This window comes from Pleurodeles waltl, chromosome 3_1, assembly GCF_031143425.1.
Source record: "Pleurodeles waltl isolate 20211129_DDA chromosome 3_1, aPleWal1.hap1.20221129, whole genome shotgun sequence".
Taxonomy (NCBI): domain Eukaryota; kingdom Metazoa; phylum Chordata; class Amphibia; order Caudata; family Salamandridae; genus Pleurodeles; species Pleurodeles waltl.
The window spans coordinates 1,141,392,242-1,141,414,312 of NC_090440.1; the positions used below are offsets into that span (position 1 = coordinate 1,141,392,242).

At 45.5% G+C, this 22,071-nt stretch overlaps 1 protein-coding gene across 2 annotated transcripts in view; it reads right to left on the reverse strand.

Moving 5' to 3' along the window:
• GLB1L2 (galactosidase beta 1 like 2) overlaps positions 1-22,071 on the reverse strand; it is a 746,782-nt gene that overhangs the window by 45,413 nt on the left and 679,298 nt on the right. For both annotated transcript variants that reach the window (XM_069224446.1, XM_069224447.1), the window contains exon 18: positions 2,120-2,236. In XM_069224446.1, coding sequence (XP_069080547.1) covers positions 2,120-2,236 — 117 coding nt within the window. The remainder of the gene's footprint in view (positions 1-2,119; positions 2,237-22,071) is intronic.

A 22,071-nucleotide genomic window follows, 5' to 3' on the forward strand; every position in this document is an offset into this window, starting at 1 on the left:
GTTTTATCATTTCTACTCTTTGCTGCACCTTTATGTAAGGGCTTCAGGCAAGATCTGTTATCATAGGCCAGGGTCCCCCCGCTTACGTTTCATACTCTGCGGTCCAAGCCTTGTCTTGAACGCCTCTGCATTGTATGGGTTCTAGACAATATTTGTATGTCTTGGGCCATGACCCCTCATGCGATGAACAGTGCAGTTCAAGCCTCGTCTTAAACACCCGTATACTTTTTCTGTGCGCAGAGACGACGCGCAACTAGAGCATCCTTAATGTATATGTCGCCATTCTAAGCAGCGGTCTGCTAACTCAGGCGAATTCTTCACCTAGCACGTTTTGTAATTAAATATTTTGATATTCTCTAGCATCGTTCTGGCACAATCGGACATCATACTCCTTCACATTATGGCAGCATTAGTGAGACATTAATGTGCCCCTGTGCATAATTGGTAATGAATGCTCTATAGTGCGAATATGTATTGGACAATTAGTGCTATTGGGTCCGAACATGGTATTTTTTTCATGCAGCAACAAGATTACCTCTTACATTGTGAGGGCTTTAGCTGGGGGTAAGCAAATTTCTTTGTGACTCTGACTTCTTTGTCAACTCTGGCTTTTATATTAATTGTCCTCTCTTGCCTCACATTTGTATAGTGTCAAGATCCCTGTGAGTACTTTCTTCTCTGGATCAGTCACGTTGTGTTTTCACCTGGATGTTGGTTTCCTCCTTATTAGGTTGGTGTTGTCTTGGTGTCTTGGCCTTTATTCTAAATTGTATATGATTGGCAGACATACCGCTATTGTCTATTAAACATGTTTCTCTCTATTATAGGTGTCCTTTTATCTTTTGGTCACGATGAGACCCCTTATCTGTTAAAGTGTCAAAATGTTGTCGTCTTTCATTGGTGAACCTAGCACTATAACCCTTTGTTAGGAATTGGGTTATTAAAATGGACAATTGATGGCTTTAGGTCACTTATGCCAAGGGTACTGGAAACCTTTAAATGTGATTGTGGTGAACAAACTTGATTGGTTTGCAATATGGTTTTTGTTTTGGGTTCCTGGTTTTGGACACCATTCTGATTTTTTGTAAATCATTACACTTAGGTGTTTTTTTAATCTAATTTAAATACAAATATAACTACTTTTATAAATTCTAAAAACTTGTGTTTTTCTAAATATAATGGAGCTCCCTTTTGTCATCTAAGAGATTATTATTAGATATCTAATTCAATTAATTGAATATACATATATTGTTGGACAAGAAACAATTTTGTATATATATTGTATAGTCCAGCTTTCTTGTTACTAGGGTGGCCTTTGCTGAGGTTTACATAATTCCTGCTACAAGTAAAGGAATTTAGATTCCTTAGAGTGCACATAGCTTACATAAATGGAGATACTAATCAGGTTGCTTTTTTTTAACTAGAGTTCATAGAACTACACAAGGTGAGAAATCTGCAGGTTAAAAGTGTCCATCAGCATGCCAGAGTAAGATTAATCAGAGGAGTGACACAAATGGAATTACATTAACTTACAAACAAAGCTTCCAAATGCCTCTGCTTACTTTATAAATGCCATAAGATGTTAAGGGTTCTATATTTATAGTGCAAGCTTAGAGTTTCTCAATGAGAGATATTCTTGTTCTTATCATTCATAATTGATTGAGAAAAAGTAGGCAAAAGATGCTTCTCATATATAGCAACCAAACAGTTGAATGGCTCAGTAGCAGCACTACAGTTGGAGCCATCACACTGAAGTTTACAAGTCTGCGAATAAAAACGATCTGATCTGCCAGCTGCTTCTTCTCTAGGCTACTTTGGCCAGTCTGCAAATAATAAGGATCCCACTGCCTAAACATGCTTTACGTATCTACAAAAGCACATTTTCCATGTGGTATATTTCTCTAACACCACATTTCCTGAGAACTTAAGATCTCCAGCTTAGAAAAAGCACAAGCCAAAATCTTAACCAATTACCATCCTCAGTCAATTGATTCCCAACCCCCACCCCTCCCATCTCCAAGGATTGATAGAGATTGAAATGGATGACTAGCCTATGCTCATGTAGTAGTAAAAATGTAATCAATAGGACCTTCTCTGTCTTTATATATTATATTCCTACCTCATTGTTTCCTGGATGAAGCCATGTTCCTGGTAGGAAGAGAGTAGACTGAGGGCCAATGTCCCAGTAGCGACCAAGGTTCCGCCTGTTAACAAATACAACACCCTTTCTCCATCCCTACAAAGATAAAAGGTGCAATTAAGCCATCAAAGGAGAAGTACATAAAGTAGCTAAGGACAGGAAAGAGAAGGAAACTTTACTTCAATTTGACAACAGTCAATAGTCCCCAGAGTCATAATTCCTGTATATTTATATATATATATATATATATATATATATACACACACAAACACATCTATATACACAAATATATATATAGTTACTGCAGTACAGATCTTTATGGTGAGTACTCTATCTACCTGCAGATTCCGCACCTGTAGAACAATTGCTGGTGGCAGACTGAATTTGGAAACTTCAAACTCACATTGTTGGCTTTATATACCCATATACAACATTTATTTCAAGCGTGTGGTTTAACTTCATTAACATGTGTGTTACATTTAATCAAATTAATACGGCTTATCTATTACAATACTAAAGCTGTATACATGAGCAGGATAAAACTTGATTTGTAGCTGTAACCATATTTGAAGATTCAAATTTAACACTGAATACTGCTTTCAACATATATATGTATATGATATTGTAACAGGCATCCATTTTGTTTTTCGAGAAAGCTTAACCTGACATGAGGCCTTTCTTGAAAAAGTTTCGTTTAATTTACCAGTGTGTTAACATCTTCTTCTGCAGGTGCATTATCAAGTTTCTTTTTAATTAGAGAACAGCTTATAACAACTGATAGTGGGGCCTGCAGGGAGGAAGTTGGCAATGAAATCAGAAAAATAATGGTGAAAGGAGGCCTAGGTGTACCAGGAGGGTACTTAATTCTGAGGAGATGAAAACATTGGAGAATGTTGAATCCCTTCATTCATTTTGATTTGATTGGTGGGAGAGCGATATGAAAGTTTTTGAGGATACTGGTTATATTTAGTTGGTGTTTCCACAGTTAGTTAGGCAGACTTTCCCTTGACTCTGAGAGGGATCGGATCTCTTTGTTGAGCTTTCTTTAAGTGTATGGCTTCATGCTAAAAACTTCTCTATATTTCCCTGAACCTCTACAGAAGTTCATCTCTATGATGAGACCTTCTATGTTTCCGGCTAGGAATCGCCTCTAGAAATTTGACCTCAACCTATCTTTAGATTAGAAAAGGGAAAAGGGAAGTTTCTTTATGGAACATCTTATTGCAACAATTGGGGTTCTTTGCATTGTGGAGGTTACTATTTTGTATCTCATTTTATTACGATTTTACTTACTGGCACATTTTAGCGTTCAAACGATATTGCTGTACCTTCTGGATTTATGTCTACTTTGCATGTACACTGGATGGATTAATGTCCTAAAATAAATCTGTGTACTGGAATTAATTGATTCTTAATCTTCATTACAGAGTCACACTATCTTCGGAAAAATGAAATGCATTTCTGATGATAGGTTCCTTACAACGCTTCAGGCCAAATAACAAAGGTCCATATGACCAATGGGAAAATATAGTTGACAATTATACTAGAAGATTGAGGTGCAGATATTTGCATGCCAATCAGATGGAAGCAAGTCAGATGGTAAGTCCCTGAAGTGAAGGGAGTTGAGTATATCCTTGCACGCAATCTACATTTGCCCAAGCCCAGTCCAAGCCCTTAAAGTTCATGTCCCAGTTTGGAGAATTGGTGATGTTCATCGGTTCAGAAGTTGTGGCAGCTGAGGAGCAAGAATGAGTATTGATAGGATTGCACATTGCAACTGTGTATGCCAAGCTTGCGGTTATGCAGTGTGGTGTAGTGGCATTTTGAGTTGTTGTGTAGATGTAGATGCATTTATTTTTTATCAATTGAAGTTGCTATTGGACTAATCATAGTACAAGATCCCGTAATAGATATGCATTTTGTGTTGTAAGTTTGTCTATTAAGTTTGTGGTATTAGTCGTGAGGTACAGTTGACTGCACCATTGAGATAGGGGCTATAACTTAGTTGTGAGATTACCAATATTGACTGGTGTTGGTGGATCCTATTGCACAAAGCAGAAAATGCACTAGTCCTAGTGATTTCCCGCTGTTCCAGATTTTATCTGTGCATGCATGCATAAGTCGGAAAGTGTTACTTTGGACTATTCCTTGTGTGATTGAATACTTTGAATTCTTTAGTGGAGGAGACAAAAGTCTTGTTTATTCTGCTTGCTTAGTGTTGTGAGAGGTTGTGTTTGTGAAATTGTAAAAAAGGGCAAACTGCTGCAAGGAGCAAGTATTGCGTCAGAGTGTGCTGGGTTGGGATTGGATGGTTGGTGTAGGTACTGCACTGCCATTGATTGTTACATCATTGAGAGTCACGCTGTGATAGGCCAGAGCATAAGGTGCTGTGCAGAGATTGGCTACCAGTGTCGAATAAGAGTTCATTGTTGCTGAGTAAGGACTACCCCTTTGTTTGAAATAAAATTTGTTTTGTAATTGTTAGACTCGTTATTGAAAAGGGTGAAGGTTGAAGAACTGCCGCTAGAAGCCCGTAGATGTAGGGTTCCATACATGCATTTCGTTGAGCCAGTGGCATAAGATCACACAGAATGAATGTACACTGAGATTTCTTCACTATGGCACATTTAATTTGAGAATTATTGAATATTTGAGAAGGGTATTGCACAAGATGAAGATTTCCCCTATACCTGCACAATATGAAGCACTTAATGCCTGGAAGTATTCTGCCCATGCAAACGTTAAGGAGAAATATCAGAGTAAAGCTAGGAGAGGAGTATGTAGTTGTGCTGATGCTAAGTGGGATGCACAACAGAAAAAGTGACAAACAGAAATAGTTTAGGGAACAAGGCTGTACCCTGCCAAGAGAAAAAGAAAGCCGAAAGGAGAGGATACAATGGATGGCCCAGGATCAGATGACTCTGATGGTAGTGATGACTTTTTGGATGTGCTGTTGTTCGCTCATCCACCTCCCTATAATGTTACCCCATCTGATGGTCTGAGTGGAGTTACCACCGGTGGAAACCCTGTAGAAACCACTGCCCCTGTGATCCCAAATCAGATGCCTATTGGAGAAGTTTCAGGGATTCATGCCCCTATGAATTCCTCCGACCCTAATGCTCCAGATGCAATAACTGCTCTTGTGACCATTGGTCCAGTGGTTCCTATGTATAAATCAGGGACATCTGGTGGAATAACACAATCTTTGACAGTGCCTACCTGAGGAAATGCTTCAAACAAAATCCCTATGACCCAGATTTGGGGAGAGACAGGGAGAATGCCTTTTATCCCCACTAAGGTAGCCCCCCACATAAAGTCCCTGTGTCTTCGATGCTAAACAAATATGACTCACTTCTATAGAGAAGCGTGCCCAATACCCCAACATTCTCACATTTCCATTTGGAACTCACCATAGCATATTTTAAGTAGCAGCCCAAGAGGGGGTGTTAGTTTGCAGGATATAGATGATCTGGTCAGCTTCTTTAATGTGCTCTGTGGAGAAGGTGAAACATCAAAGTTCGCAAGGGAGATTCAACTACCTAAGGAGAGACCCATAGATGTGGCTAGGATAAGACTGGATTCCGATGAATTGATCTTCGGAAATCTTGATTCTTTTCCTTGTATAGACAAGTGGATGAATGTAGGAGGCTGGCCTGGTTTGTAGTGGGTACCTTGGGTACTTACACCTTATCCCAGGTCCAGTTATCCCTTATTAGTGAAATGTAGTAGTGTTCTAGCAGCTTAGGTTGATAGAGGTAGCCGTAGCAGAGCAGCTTATGCTGAACTAGGAGACATGCAAAGCTCCTTCAATACCACTATAGTTACACAGTACATATACACAACAAAAGACAATACTCAGTGTTACCAGAAATAAAGGTACTTTATTTTAGTGACACAAGACCAAAAATATCTTAGAGGCAATACTCCTTCAGGAGGTAAGAATTATACACAATATATACACTAGACACCAAAATAAGGTAAGTAAATAGTCATAGGATAGTACAAACAATAGAAAATACCATAGAATGCAATAGGAAGAAATAGGTCTGGGGCAACACAAACCATATACTAAGAAAGTGGAATGCAAATCACAAATTCCCCCCTAGACAAGTGTAGTGTGTAGAGAATCGCTGGGAGAGTAAGAAAACCACAAAGGTGAGTAAAATACCCACCCCAGAGCCCACGAAATTAGGAGTAAAGTACTGCAAGTTTCCTTAGGACACACTACAAGTCATGATTAGAGTTATTGCAAGAACCAAGCAAGACTGCAAGCACAAATGGTGCATTCCTGGACCTGAAGACCTGTGAAGAGAGGAGACCTAGTCCAGAAGTCGCAGAAGATTCCAGTAAGGACATGAGCCCCTGCCAACCTAGAAGATGGTGCAAAAGAGGATTCTCCGGTTGGAAGAAGACTGCAGAAGAGCACCAAAGAAGATGGCTGTGGGTTCCTGCGTGATGCAAAGGATGTCCTACGAGGAGATGTTGTACGCAGGCGAGTTGCAGCGCTGGATTCGTCCAACAAGCCTTGGTTCAAGCAATGTTGCGGATTGCATCAAAATGGCACTGCCTGGACCAATGAGGGATCTGGGGGCCTCAACACGGACTAAGGAGTCAGAGGGGGCTCCCAACACTGGAGGGAACCCACAGATTACCAGGCAGCACAAACGGAGGTCCCAGGACACCGGGACAAAGAAAGTGCAAATTGTGGTTGCTGCAGCACTACAAAGGAAGGTCCCACGCCGCCGGAGGACAACTCAGCCAGTTGAGTGTTGCAGAATAGAGTGCTGGGGACACGAGCCAGGCCGTGCACAAAGGACTTTTGTAATTAGTGCACAGAGGCCTCAGGAGGTGAAGATGACGTGGTGCACAGGGGTACTGTCGCAAACGGGGAAGGCAAGCTCTTACCTCCTCCACATTTGGACAGCAGGGCCTTAGGACAGTCTGTGTCGAAAGAGTCCACCACCTGAGTTCCAAGGAGCACGCTCTCGCTAGGAGAGGAGTCCAAGAGAACCGGCCCTCGTCTTAGAAGGTAGAAGGTGCCTGCCGTCACTCCACGGGAGATTTCTTTGGTCCTTCTGGTGCAGGGTGAAGACAGGGAGTCCCCAGAGAGTGCATACTGTGGGAACTGTTGCAGTTGCTGGCTGGAGCTGAAGTTGCAGAGTCAAAGTAGCCCTTCTGGATACTTTGTTGCAGTTGCAGCGGTTCCTGGAGCAGTCTGCGGTTGATCCAAGGTCAGAGGATGAATCAGTAGTGCAGAGGATTCCTGATGGAAACTTGCAAGCAGAATCTGAAGAGGAACCCACAGGAGAGACCCTAAATAGCCCTGAGAGGGGGATTGGCTACCTAACCAGGTATGCACCTATCGGGAGGGGTCTCTGATGTCACCTGCTGGCACTGGCCACTCGGAGTGTCCCCACACCTTCAAACACAAGATGGCTGAAGTCTGGGACACAGTTGAGGAGCTCTGGGCACCACCCCTGGGGTGGTGATGGACAGGGGAGTGGTCACTCCCCTATCCTTTGTCCAGTTTCGTGCCAGAGCAGGGACTGGGGGTCCCTGAACCAGTGTAGACTGGCTTATGCAAGGAGGGCACCATCTGTGTCCTTCAAAGCATTTCCAGAGTCTCTGGGAGGCTACCCCTTTCAAGCCTGTAAGACCTATTTCCAAAGGAAATGCTTTGTTCTGCCTTCCTGGGACTGAGCTGCCCAGAACCCAGGAGGGCAGAACCCTGTCTGTGAGGTGGCAGAAGTTGTAGCTGCAGTGCAACCCTCTGAGAGCTGGTTTAGCAGTACTGGGGGTCCATGGTGGAGTCCCCAGGATGCATGGAATTGGCTCCCCAATACCAGATTTGGAATGGGGGGACAATTCCATGATCTTAGACACCTTACATGGCCATATTTGGAGTTACCAATGTGAAGCTACATATAGGAATTGACCTATATGTAGTGCACGGGTGTAATGGCGTCCCCGCACTCACGAAGTCCGGAGATTTGACCCTGGACAGTGTGTGGCACCTTTGCTAGTGCAAGGGTGCCCTGACACTTAGTAACTTTGCACCTAGCCTTCAGTAAATGAAGTTTAGACATATAGGTGACTTATAAGTTACTTAAATGCAGTGAAAATGGTTGTGAAATAGTGTGTGCACTACTTAACGCAGGCTGCAGTGGCAGTCCTGTGAAAAGGGTTTGTCTGAGCTTCTTATGGGTGGCAAAACAAATGCTGCGGCCCATAAGGATCTCCTGGAACCCCAATGACCTGGGTACCTAGATACCATATAGTAGGGACTTATAAGAGGGGTCTAGTGTGCCAATTGGAATTGGTAAATAGAGTCACTAGCCTATAGTGACAAATTTGGAAGCAGAGAGAGCATAAGCACTGAGGTTCTGGTTAGCAGAGCCTCAGTGACACAGTTAAGCACTACTGACACACAAATTAGACCACAAACTATTAGCACTGGGGTCCTGACTAGCAGGATCCCAGTGAGACAGGCAAAACATACTGACAATTAGGATTTCACTATGAGCACTGGAGTCCTGGCTAGCAGGATCCCAGTGACACAGTAAAAACACACTGACACACACTCACAAACAGGCCAAAAGTGGGGGGGAATCATGCTAGAAAGAGGCTACTTTCTCACAGTGAAACTTTTTTTATTGCATTTTTACATTGGTATACTTAACAATTCGGGAAAGAAATCACGTAGAATGCAGCCTGCAGAATTTGCAAACAAGAGTTCGTACATGGTGTTAACTGGAGATCAACCCACTTCTAGAATACTTGGATAACTTCCCCATCCCTCCTCATACCTCCCCTCCGATCCTGTGCCTCGTGTTAGTTAATATGGTGTATTACAGTTTATCTCTTTTGCACAGTGCAGAGTCACTACTCAGTCAAGATCATAGGAGCGTGCAACCTAAGAATTCGCATATTTGTGACCATCTAGTCTTAGGCGACCTCTGAGTTATGTGTAGGTATCAGGGGACTCTCAGGGGAATCTGGTTTAGGTTCTTTCAAACATTATACCAAGTTTCCCCAAACCCTTGCTTCGTCTATCAAACTGCAACCCATTTTTAATTCCCCAAACAGGACTACGCTCTCGTATCCAGCCCACAATATGAGGACCTCTCTCCACTTGAACACCTGGCGGTTCCCGTGGCCTTCCATTACATCGTAATTGTGCATTTGGGTGATAATCAGGGCTAGGCCTACAAATTTAGTGGTTACTTTGTACTTGGCTGGCCATGGGAATCCCAGCAGTAGACACGCTAGAGAGGTGCAGGGGATCACTTACTCGGTAACCTTGTTAATGCACTCTATCACCCCCTCCCAGAGTTCAAGTAGAGCAGGACAGGCCCACACCATGTAGAGCATCTCAGCTTCACGTTCTCCATATCTGAGGTAAGTTGAGGCAGGTGCTCCAAATGTCCCCATGATTTTCACCAAGGTAAGATATGCCCTATGCAAAAAATAGAGGTTTATTAACTTGAATCTCGTGTTGCATGAAACTGTATGTGTATTAGCCAGTACTGTGCTCCAGTCTGCGTCTGTGATCGGGAGTGTGATGTCCTCCCATTTTTGTCACAACTCTACTAATGGGGTAATGATATCTGCCCATTAGTAATCTCTCGAACCTTGCCCTTTGTTGTGCAGAGGACCCGACTACATTGATGGGTTGGGTCTCCGCTGTTCCTGTTCCCCAACAGTTCTGTATTGTCACCACCACCAACCAATGAAGCAAGAACTGCCCTCTGGGCAGCTCAAATGCTTCTGAAAGATCATCAAACGGCAGTAGCTTTCCGTCTCTATAAAGGTCTCCAATTCAGGTGATGCCGAATTTTGTCCATTCCATCATTCCCTGCAGCACTCTCCTCCCGTCCGTCTGTGACCTCTGATCCCTGTAACGGAATGTGTGCAGTGTAAGATAGGTGGGCTCTGGTACATTGCAGGCAACGCTGCAAGCAGCACCAGGCCACCTCCAATTCCGTGGGTCCCTCAGCAAAGGGGCATCAGGGTGTCAGTAGGTTCTGAAGCAATACGTGAAGACTCGGGGCTCCGTTCAGGAGCACCTCTTCAGGGTGTAATTGTGAATGCAGCCCCTGGTTAAACCGCTGGACCCAGGCCGCTAGGTAATAAGCCTCAAGGTCTGGTGTCACCATCCACCCCTTTGGACTTAGGCCGGCACAGCTTGGCCATCACTACTTCACGCCTAGCTGCTCCCCAGGTAAGTTCAATCAGGAACGAGTCTACCTCTTTGAACATTGTGCTGGGAATGGAAATCGGTAGTGTAGAAAAAAAGTAGAACATTAGAGGGAGTGCCACCATTTTCACAATTGCAATCAGTCCCGCAATGGATAGAGGAAGTGTTTTCCAAATATCCAGATTTGGGCAGAGTGATCTAATGGCTGCCCCAATGTTGCTGTCTAGGATTTCCTGGGGTTCATGGTAAATTTTAACTCACAGATATTTCATGCAGGTCCCTTCCCATGAAAGCCCAGGCAGGTCCTGAGGCTGGGGCATGTGGCGACACAGGGGGAACAGATACGATTTCTGCCAATTAATGCAGAGGCCTGAGTTGTTGCTGAAATACTCCAGTGGCAATATTGCCCCAGGCAGATCATCCTCTACATAGCAGAGGAACAGGAGCATGTCATCGGCATATAGCGCAATTCGGTGGGAGACACCTCATCGATCCAGTCCCCCGATAGAATGCCTCTGAGCGCACCCTGCTAGCCAGTGGTTAGACTGCAATTTCGAACAGTAGCGAGGAAAGAGGGCTACTCTGTCTTGTATTCCACCCCACCATGTAGGAGTTAGATATTACTCTGGCTGTGCCAACATGCATGATGGGCTCTGAGTAAAGGAGTTTAATCCACTAAAGGAAACCCAGTCCCATCCACATCTTATCCATTGCCTGGTATAAGTAGTCCCATTGTAGGCTATCAAATGCCTTTTCAATATCGATGTAGACTATCACCTCTTTGCCTCTCTTCTGGGTACGTAGTCTCCATAATGGAGAAGAGCCTACAAATTTTCGGTGCAATATTTCACCCTGGGATAAACTCATTTTGGTGGACATGTATGAGAGTGGGCATGTGTGGGAAGAGTCACCAGGATCTTATAGTCTATGCTTAACATTGACAATGGGTGGTATGCTCTAACATCTTGGATGGTCCACCTTTTTTCAGTAGTGGAATTACAAGGGCTTTGCTGGTGGTATTTGGTAAACGTCCTGCCTCTCGGGCGGCAGCGTAGAGGTCAACCAGCTTGGGTGCTAAGTTTTCCATGTAAGTGACATGAAATTCCACCAGCAATCAGTCTATCCGGGAACCTGCACCCCTTGCCATTGTCTTAATAGCAGCACAGACTTCTTGTATTGTGACAGGTCCTCCCAATCCCTCGGCCTCCATCTCACCCAAGAGCGATAATTCCACTGGTCTCAGGAAGTCAACTGAGGCCCCATGTGATGATTCAAAGGGGGACACATATAAGATGATATAATGATCCTCGAACCTTTGATTAATGTTGTTCTGTCCGTAATGGCTCTCTCTGGTGGTAGATTCCACCTCCAGTATTAGGGAGCTTCAGAGAGTGGAGTGGGCGAGCCATGATAGCAGTGTTCCTGCTTTGTCGCACTCAGCATGAGCACAGATTATGTATTCACAGTGGTCAAAGTACCAAAGCTTCTCTGGACCAGCCGTCAGTAGCTCTTTCACGTCCAGGAGCTGTTGTTCCAGCCCTGGAGTCCACAGCAAGCCCTCTTTAGCTCACTCAAGGTTTTCTCTTATGTTTCTACTTCGTTTGCCAGTTTGTTGAACCCCCACCACTTCAGCAATGCACCGGCCCGTATCACCAATTTGAAAGCATCCCACCAAATCAAAGGCGATTTCATTGAGTGTGCATTATCTGTAAAGCAATTCCTAATGGCCTCCCCTATGGATACAATAAACACAAGGACTTATAGGGTTTCCGTCCAAAGGCACCAGTAAGGGATGCAGGAGAGTTCTGTGTGCCAGTCCAAAGAAAGGGCTGAGGTAAGAGACCATGCAACAGAGGTATTCTGCGTGACGGACATTCCTGTGCACTCCTGAGGAGCAAAGAAAGGTATCCAGTCTTACATGCAAGTTGTGCATTCCGGAATAGAACAAGTAGGGGGTCATTCAGACCTTGGCGGACGGCGGAGGCCGTCCGCCAAGGTACCGCTGACAAATGACCGCACCGCGGTCAAAAGACCGCGGCGGCCATTCAAACATTTCCGCTGGGCCGGCGGGCGCTCTCCAAAAGAGCGCCCGCCGGCCCAGCGGAAATGCCCCTGCAACGAGGACGCCGGCTCAGAATTGAGCCGGCGTAGTTGCAGGGGTGCGACGGGTGCAGTTGCACCCGTCGCGTATTTCAGTGTCTGCAAAGCAGACACTGAAATACTTTGTGGGGCCCTCTTACGGGGGTCCCTGCAGTGCCCATGCCATTGGCATGGGCACTGCAGGGGCCCCCAGGGGCCCCGCGGCACCCCCTACCGCCATCCTGTTCATGGCGGGTTTCCCGCCATGAACAGGATGGCGGTAGGGGGTGTCTGAATCCCAATGGCGGCGGAGCGCGCTCCGCCGCCATGGAGGATTCAATGGGGCAGCGGTAAACCGGCGGGAGACTGCCGGTTTACCCTTTCTGACCGCGGCTGAACCGCCGCGGTCAGAATGCCCTTGGGAGCATCGCCAGCCTGTTGGCGGTGCTCCCGTGGTCGGTGACCCTGGCGGTCAACGGCCGCCAGGGTCAGAATGACCCCCGTAGTCTCTAATTCCGGGGTGTAATCGCCTTCCAGGAGTCTATTAAGCCCCATCTCTGCTGCCAGTCTAGGAACGTCCGCACTAGTCGTAATAAGGGGGAATCGCCCTGTTGTAGATGAGAGTGATCAAGTATCGGGTCCGTTATAGTATTGTAGTCCCTGCCAAGTAAAAAGGTCTGCAGCAGGTATGGTGCTACAGTCCGAGATAAGTCAGCCAAAACCCACCCTGGTCTGAATTGGGGTATAGATGCCAACAATGGTCATGCTCGATCTGCAAGATGGCCCAACACGAGGACATATCACCCATTAGCGTCAATTAACTCGCTGGTCTTCCGAATGGTACTCCAGGACCCCCCTTGCAAATGCCAAATAGGTTGTGGCATATACCTATCGCTGGCATAGTGCGTCCCTCTCAGGGCCAGTGAGGTTGAACTCTTGCAAAAGGGCCATATGGGCTCACCCTCTCTTTAGGTATGGTTTAAACTTGTAGCTATTAGCCATGCTATCCAGGCTCCTGACATTCCAGCTAATGAAACTGTAGTTTCAGGGGGGTTGCAAAGGGGAAGTTTCGAAGCTGTGCTCTGGGTCTGCCGACCCAGGGAACCAGCCTTTATAGAGGCCAGTGACCTCATACCACTGCACAAAGGTTGCAACGATGGAGGCAGAGGCAGTACAACATATAGGCCCACATTACAACTTTGGCGGTATGTACTGGCTACCGCTGCGGCGACGGCCACCAAAAGATCGTTGCCGCGGCTAACATCCATCCGCCATAATATGACAACAGCTAGATTTCCGCCACAAGAAGGGCGGAAATCCGGCTGTGGCCATGCTGGCGGGCGGTGTTCAGGTTGCACTGCTACTACCGCTGGTGGTAGAAACGCCCCGTCCCGTCCCCTGCCGGAAGACCCCCTGGATTCAGGTAAGTCGGGATTCCAACAAGAGAGGGGGTTGAGGAGTGTTTTGTGTGTGTGTGTGTGTGTGTGTGTGGGGGGGGTGTGCATGAATGTTTGAGTGTGTTTGTGAATTTGCATCAGTGTGTAGTGTTGCTTGCGTGTGTGTGCATGTGGGACTGCATGTATGAATGCAAATGTGAATGTGTGTAAGTTTGGATGTGTGTACGGATGTGTGCGTGAATGAATGGATGCATGCATGTATGAATGTGTGTGTGCCTGTGTGACTGAGTGTGTGAATGCGTGGTGTGTCCCTGCGAGTGTGCGTGTGGGGGGGGATTGGAAGAGGGGGAGCATGGATGGAGGTGATGTGGGGGTTGTCTGGGGAGTGTTGGGCGGGTGGGCCTCCTACCAGTGACAGGGAAGGAATTCCCTGTCACTGGTAGGGCCTACCACCATGGTTTTTGTGGCGTTACGAACGTCACAAAAACCATGGCGGTAGACAGGGTCATAATGCCGGCGGCGGTGCTGTAGCGACTGCTAGGTTAGAGATTGTTAGCTCCAGCCCGGCGGCTGCTACCGCCATGGCGGTCGATGTGGTACATTGGCAGGTTGGCTCCATCCAACCCGCCAATGTAATAATGTGGCGGTATGTACTGCCAGTCTGTTGTCGGTACTACCGCCACATTAACACCGACCACTGGATTCATAATGACCCCCATAGTCTGCCTAAAAAACCCAACAGTACCCCAACTCCAGGATAAGAACAGAATGTCTCCTAGTCAAACCATCAAACAGTTATTGAACAATTGAGCACTCATCATGCGTACAACTTCAAGGCAAGGGGTGAACTTGATGAGGCGTCTCCCGGCTTCACATCACACCATCCAGAAAACAGTAAGGATATTTCAGCCCAGGCCAGACCCAGTAATCAGAGCCCAGGCGTACGACACAACTTGCCCCCTCTTTTGTTTGTGCCATCAATGCAGAGCTACTACATCCCATCCAATCCATCATTATTAAATAAGGTCATCAGCAGTGCCTGGTGTGACCCGTGGAAGAAAGATATCTGAATTTTGGGAGGAGACTGAGGCATGGTCAGAGTCTGAGTCCCTCAGTTCCATGTCACCTATCTCTGAGGGAGGATTGGATCTTGCTTCACTTATGGCCGCCACCACCTCCACTACTTTCTGGCATTCCTGCAGTGTTTGTGAGCGGAATGGGATTGCATTTGTACCAGCTTTTTAACACTTCCTCCCCAATTTTCAGGTACTCTACCGATTGTCAATGGTAGATGTTTGACAGTGCTCAATCCAGTCACAGAGCAGGGATGGGGAAGTGAAAAAGTGCACTTTGTCCTTATATGTCACTAGGAGCAGGGAATAACATGGCATGTGTTATCCCCAGTTTCCTGAATAATTTTTTTAGCATCCACAAATGAGGCCCTTTGCAATTGCACTTTTCTCGTGAAGTCTAGAAAAAAATTACTCTTTGGTTTGGTTTGGTGTCCCCTTTGAGTCGGGCCTGGGCTAGAATGTGGTCATGGTCTTTAAAGTGTAATACTTTGGCCACCAGTGGTCTAGGGGCCCACCCGGTGGCGGGGACTGGGCAGGTACTCTGTGGGCATGTTCAAGCACGTAGAATGGCGGAAGGCCCTCCTGGGCCACCTCACTGCACAGCCAAGTCTCCAAGAAGCTGGTCATGTCAGCTCTAGGTCCCTCAAAGTGCTCGGAATGCCAATGATTTGAAGGTAATTTCTTCTGGCCCTCTTCTCAGCATCCTCCGCTCCGATCTCCAATGTCTTTACTCTGCCTTCCATGTTTGAGAGACATTCCCAGATGGTTGTCACCTTGGGGTTGAGTTTGTCCAGTTTTCGCTCTGTTGTAGTGACCCTCTCCACTAGACAGTGATGGTCTCAGCAGCCCTAGTCGGTTATCATGGTATCCATTTTAAACTTGATCACTTCTCGTGACTCAGATATTGTCTGTAGAATAGTGCTCAGGGTGGCTCCACTGTGTCTCTCCTGCAAGGGTCCCATATTTGAGGACATTTATACAGTGGTCAGGCCAGAATCGCTAGTTTCTTTTTTCTTTGAGTACTTGCCGATCTAGATATGACCATGGAGGTGGGAGGTAGGGCTGTACCCGCTGGTGCTACAGGGGATACTGGTTTTGGTAGTCAGTGAGAACCCAGCTCTACTCAGTAATAAGGAAGGTCCGGATACCTGCGCAGCTCCGGGCTCCCACAAATCTTTAGTTTTAGGTTTGTTAGCAGATGAGTGTATGGGTGTGCGGGGTGAGTTTAGTGCTGACCCGACTTGCGCAAGGTGAATGTTGCGGGGAAAGGCAGCAAAGGCAGGGGGCCTCTCCTACACCCCCCTGTCAGACCCCCCACACAGGTTGTGCTGCCCTTCTCTAGGCCTCAATACCATGCACTAATGTCAGAGTGTGGGCGCCTTTCTGTTTGACTGTCCATTGTCAGGTCCCCACATAATTTTATTAAAGTTCCTTACCAATAGCATGCCCCATCACTCGTCCACATATTCTCCATGGTCCACTCTGTCTCTTTGTGTTGTCGTGTTAATGTGCCCAGCTGGGCCCAGTGAGTTGTGCCTACTCTTATAGCTCCAATAGGAATCCTCAATGCTTTGTTGAGCAAGACTGATTATAGTTCAGCACTGGAGCACTGCTTGCTGTTTAGGGAGACAGGTATGACCATAATCTGACAGGGTGGGGACCATGCCAGGACTCCCCTGTGTGCCCTGATGCACTATGTGGCGGAATCATCAGTGCTGCGGGGGAGGTTGGCTGTGCCCCCCTCTGAAGAACATTGTTGGGATCCCTGTCTCACCCCACTGATTCTTTGTCCTACTGGGGTCTTTCAGGGAGTGATAACAGTTTCGCAGCAGCAGGGGGTAGAGCTGTGAATTCGCAGGCATCTCTTCGCAGCTGTCACAGGTTTAGTGGTGCAATGGGGCTACCAGGGTGAGTGGGGTTGCATGGGCTGTTTCAGCGAGTACAGGCTCAGCTGCACTAGTATAGGCCCCGTAGGCCTCCGTGACATTGTGTTGTCTTCCTCTCCGCGACTAAGTAAGGGCAGGCATTGTGCCACAAAGGTGATTATCGGAACCAGCTCTGCTTTTGTGGGCTCTGCCCCCTTGCTTCGGGTTAAGCAGGCTTCAGTGCCGTATAGTGAGTGACACCCTCTTCCGCACTGCCATTTTGGTGGGGGTTACTTTGCAGTGCTCAGGTGTGGCTTCTTCCAGGCTATTCCAGCAGGATGTCTTTGTGTCCAAAGCTCTGGCCCAGGGATCCTGGGGTACAGCAGGACTCACCCCTATACTTTATGGGGTCCAGATTAGGCAAAGGCGATTAGGGTTGGCCAGGAGCGTTGCAACTCATGTCTTACTGGTGCCAGGCCATGCTCCCTACCAAGAGGATGAACTTGTGTTTATATGCAAGGACGTTACATGACGTGCACGTCAAGCACATGACAAACCTTCTGAGGTCTGTCCATGGTGTAATCTCTCTATGGTCCTTTAACCACACCCATCAATTTGGTTGGTTTGTGGGCTTGCCTTTTACAATTCGCTTCATTTCATTAGTGAAAGGCTTGCACACGTCCTGCCTTTTCTGGTGTTTAACACTCCTCGAGCGCACCGGCCAATTACTGAAAACAAAGAAGACTCCATGTTTCCCGTATGGTTTCTGGACTACTTCTCTTTATTTCACAGGCAGCACGATCTCGCTGGGCAGTAGTCGAGCGCTTTGTATGACATCGACCATGTTACATGGCTAATTGCACTTTTGCCAGTTACATGGATAATTGCACTTTTGCTGATACATTTCACTGCGAGTGAACTTCTGTTTCTTTTTATGTGTCTCCATCACGCTTCATGGTGGCCGTGGGCTCGCTTATGTGAAACCGTTCTACTTTTCAGTTTACATGGCAAGAAAAGTCCGGGTAGGAGTTTAAAATGCGAATAGCTCTAACTCGAGCAAATGCGTGACCCGTTGTTTTGCAAATGCTTGTTTTGATATTGTGGTACCCGGTGATCTATGGGCTCAGTTTAAGGTGACTATTCAATGGCCAAAGAAAGAGCCTCACTGAAACCTTATAATTCATGCGCCATCGTCTAAGGTAATGAAAAAGTATCAACAGATGATCACGTTTTTGAAAGGGAAGGTGTCTGTGAAAGGTATTAATTGGGTAAAGATTGACAGGACCACACAGGAACCTGAGGAGACAGTGCATGCTTAAAATGAGAGATAGCTGCAAGTGTTCAAACAGCACAGCGGGATGGAAAACCTGGAGGAAAAAACATGGGTAGTTCAGTAATCAGGTCTGTATTGGGATGGCGACCTAAGATTAGTATGATGATTCAGTAGCATTTGATTTCTGAGATATGCTAGATAATGCGTTGATAGGTTGGACATAAAACAGAAACAATAGGGAGAAATGTTCATGTTGGTCGAAATGAAGGCGTCATAAACAGGAGGTCAGAATCTGCCATATGTAGGTAATGTGAGTGAAATGCAAGAAGTTTCAGGTCCACAGGGAGGATCAATGATGCAAGGTGGAAATGGTGTTCCCCCATTTAGAGTTTGGGAGAGGGGGTTTCTCCATCACAAAGGTGACAGATATCCCGTCAGCCGTATTACAATCCCATTATAGCCTATGTAGATTGTAATATGGCAAGCAGGTGTCCAGCACGTTTGTGACAAAGTAACCCCTTCGCCAAACTCTAAATCAGGCTCTAAATTTAAAAGAATTGAGAAGATGCCTGAGGCTGCAGAAGGTGCTTAAGGGAGTCATTTTAGAAGAAGACTCACAAATACTTTAGTGAATAAATTAATCACATTTCATCGTTGATATCAGTTTTGGCAGTTGCACAAGTAGAAACGCACAAAGAAATCCCATTTGCGGTTATTTTCTACTCAACGGTCTGATTGTAGTGAAGTCATGGAAGCTAGTAACTATAGTAGACGCAGGTTTATAGAACCTGGTGTATTCATAGAAATTGTTGTAGGGATTATCATTTTGTAGGATTATATTCACTCACCCCTTCAAAACTAACTAAACCTAAGCCTCTACTGTCGGGAACATGCATACTTTTGACTTTACGACGATGCACATAGATACTTCAAAGGGGAATTTTTATGCAAATGCTTGTTTTAAATTGCTTTATTAATGTATTGATACTATGGGTGCTAAGGACTGTAATGTCTGTACACAACTGCCTGCTTCAGTAGTGGAGGGGATTATTTACCACCATATTTCCCTCACGCACGGTATTTCTAGCAGCCTTCTGCTTAGTCTTTTAAATAGATGGTCATTTTGAGTTTTATTTTTCAAATTATGTTTTTTTTCCTGAAGTTCCTTTGTTTAAACATTTGAATCCACATCCTAATGCCTAGGTGCCAGACACTGTCTGGGGTTTTTCAGACCCATTGCAACGTTTTTTCAACGCTTTTTTACTGTTAATGCCCATAGGCACAATTTTACTTGTTCCCTTACTCATGTTGAATAGAAATGTATAGACGAAGTGGAAGATAGAAGCAGGGCCACGGAATGAGATGGAGGTCAGGGCTGGACCAACAGAGTAATAGATTAGAAAAAGAAGAATTGGAACATAAACAGTTAGGAGTTTTACCTGGAATGGAAACATAGGTGTATTTGTGCTCTTAAGGTAAAAACTGTAATTCATACTCAGCTTATGGGGAGGAACGACTATGAGCACATCTTTGAATCTGGAGGAAATTTAGATGAACTTTTAGGAAGAAAAGACTTTTAGGAGAAAAGGATTCCATTATCCCCGGGGTGTATTATGTTTGTAGAGAGCATGCATACATTTTGTTGCATAGGAATTGGTATGGCACTTGCTAAATCAGTGATTCTTAACCTTTTGACTTCTGAGGACCCCTGCTTAATCATTGTTGGAAACCAGGGACTACCACTGAACTATTAGCATTAAGTACCCCTAATCAGTTATTGCTGGAAGCCAGGTAACCTGGTCTAAGCATTTTCGATGATTTGAATTGCTAAACTATATACAAACAAAACAGATACAAGCATTCATCAAACAAAGACAAAAATGATCAAATAATTTATTTAATTCACAATCAAATATCATTGAAATCAAAACTGTAATTTTAAAAGGAAATTTGGAGTGCTTCTAAACTCAATTGTGGCCACTCATCGTCCATACTCTATTCTGTATGATGCACTTACACCGCTCTCACAAATCAAACTGATTATACTAACTTAATTTTTAGGCTCCAATTTCAAATTTCTTCACATATGCAGAACATTTTAAACTGTGAAATTTTACATTTAGCTTGTTTATCTATATACATTTTGTTCATCAGTTAATGTTATTTAATTTTTTAAGTAATTGTGGACCCCCAGAGTAGGTCTCGCAGACCCCCAGGAGTCCCCAGGCCCTGACACAGGTTGGGAATTACTGTGCTAGATGGCTATAGTCTTCCAAAAAATTTATCATTTTGATGATTATGTATATGGATTTCTTCGTAGTCCAAAACTGTGTAGTGTCGCTTTCAGAGATAGTTTGGGATATTTATTGTGCAATGATATCTTCTGCTGGTGTAGTTATAAATTAAGTAAAAAAACGCAAGGGGTCCCTGATTTGATAAGGAGAGGATTCCAGGGAACAAAACTCAAAACACAGCCAGTGAAACTCTCCTATCTAGTTAACAAAATATCGCATCAATGGTTACAATATAATCATAGAAAAAATATTTTATTCAACATATACAAATTTCAGTACATTGCCTGGCTTCCGGGTAAGACTCCCTTAAAATAACTCTAACAAAATACATACAACACAAACACTGATAATAAAAAAATAATGAAAAAATAATGAAAACCACAAGACAACAAATAGAGAGAAATAAGTGTTACAAACCTTTAAGGAACCTATTTATAAAACAGGTCTTGAAGAAGGAAGGCTGATCTGGCAGCCACAGAAAGCAGAAATGGCTGACAAATAACCCTTCAACACGCTCCATGCAGAGCCCTCCTGGGCCAGGGTAAAGATAAACAAAAGAACTTGGGAAAGGGGTGCAGATAAAGGGACAGCCTGTTTGGCTGTACACAAAACCATACACTTGTTCCAACAGTCGGCAAATACTGTCTTGGTGGAGGGATGCCAGTCTACAAAGATTACATTACACACTTTGGGCAGAAGGTTGGAAGCTGTCAACTGTCACCGCACAGTCTCCATGCATGAAGGCGGAGCATTGACAGGTTCAGGGGACGAATTCTCCCCTGCTGCTGCAACAGAAGATCCTACTGAAGTGGAAGCCTAATTGAAAGACTAATGGCCATGCTCAACAGCACAGGATACCAAACTCTCAGAGCCCAGTCTGAAGCCACAAGGATAACTTGGGCCCGGTCGTTTGTAATATTCTTGAAAATTCTGTCCAGGAGTGGTATGGGTTGAAAGGCATACAGGAGGCCATAGCTCATAATGAGATGAAAAGTATCTCAGAACGGGAGCTGCCTTGGAAACTCCTGTGTGCAGAAGTGCTGACATTGCACATTCTCGGCAGTGGTGAACAGAACTAACAAAGGCTCTCCCAACTGTTGGAGGACCTTGTACCACTTCTGGTTGGAGACGCCATTTGTGATCCACTACGCATATTCGGGTGAGTTTGTCCACTATGGCGTTCAGAGAGCCGCCATGTGCTGAACCACCAGGGGAATGCCCTGACGTTCCAGCCATGTCCAGCGACGTAGGGCTCTCGACAAAGTGTCCACGACCCCACCGTGCCCCCTTTGTTGGTGTACCACAAGGCAGTGGTGTCTGTGAATGGAGGGTAGAAAGGGTTTCAATGCTAGCTGGATCGCTCAGAGCTCCAACAGGCTGATGTGGAGCCCAGATTCTGCAGAGGCCATATTCCTCCGATCTCCATTTCTCCCAGATGGCCACCACTGACAGTGCATCTGTCACTACTGTGAGATCTGGTTGGGGAAGGAAGAGGGGTCTGTTGCTGACCCAATTGCAGACTGGGTTTGGCGAGGGGTCATGGAAATACCCACGGACCTGGTCGTAGCTCTGCGATCCTTGAAGCTCTTCAGCACTGAACCCGCCTTGACTTCGAAGAGATGGGAGCCATCAAAGGACATATCCTAAGCAAAGCTTGGACATCTTCCGAAAAGCCAGTTATCCTAAGCCAGGCATGGTGCCGCAGGGCCACTGATGATGAAACTGCTCTGCCTAATGAGTAGATCGTATACAG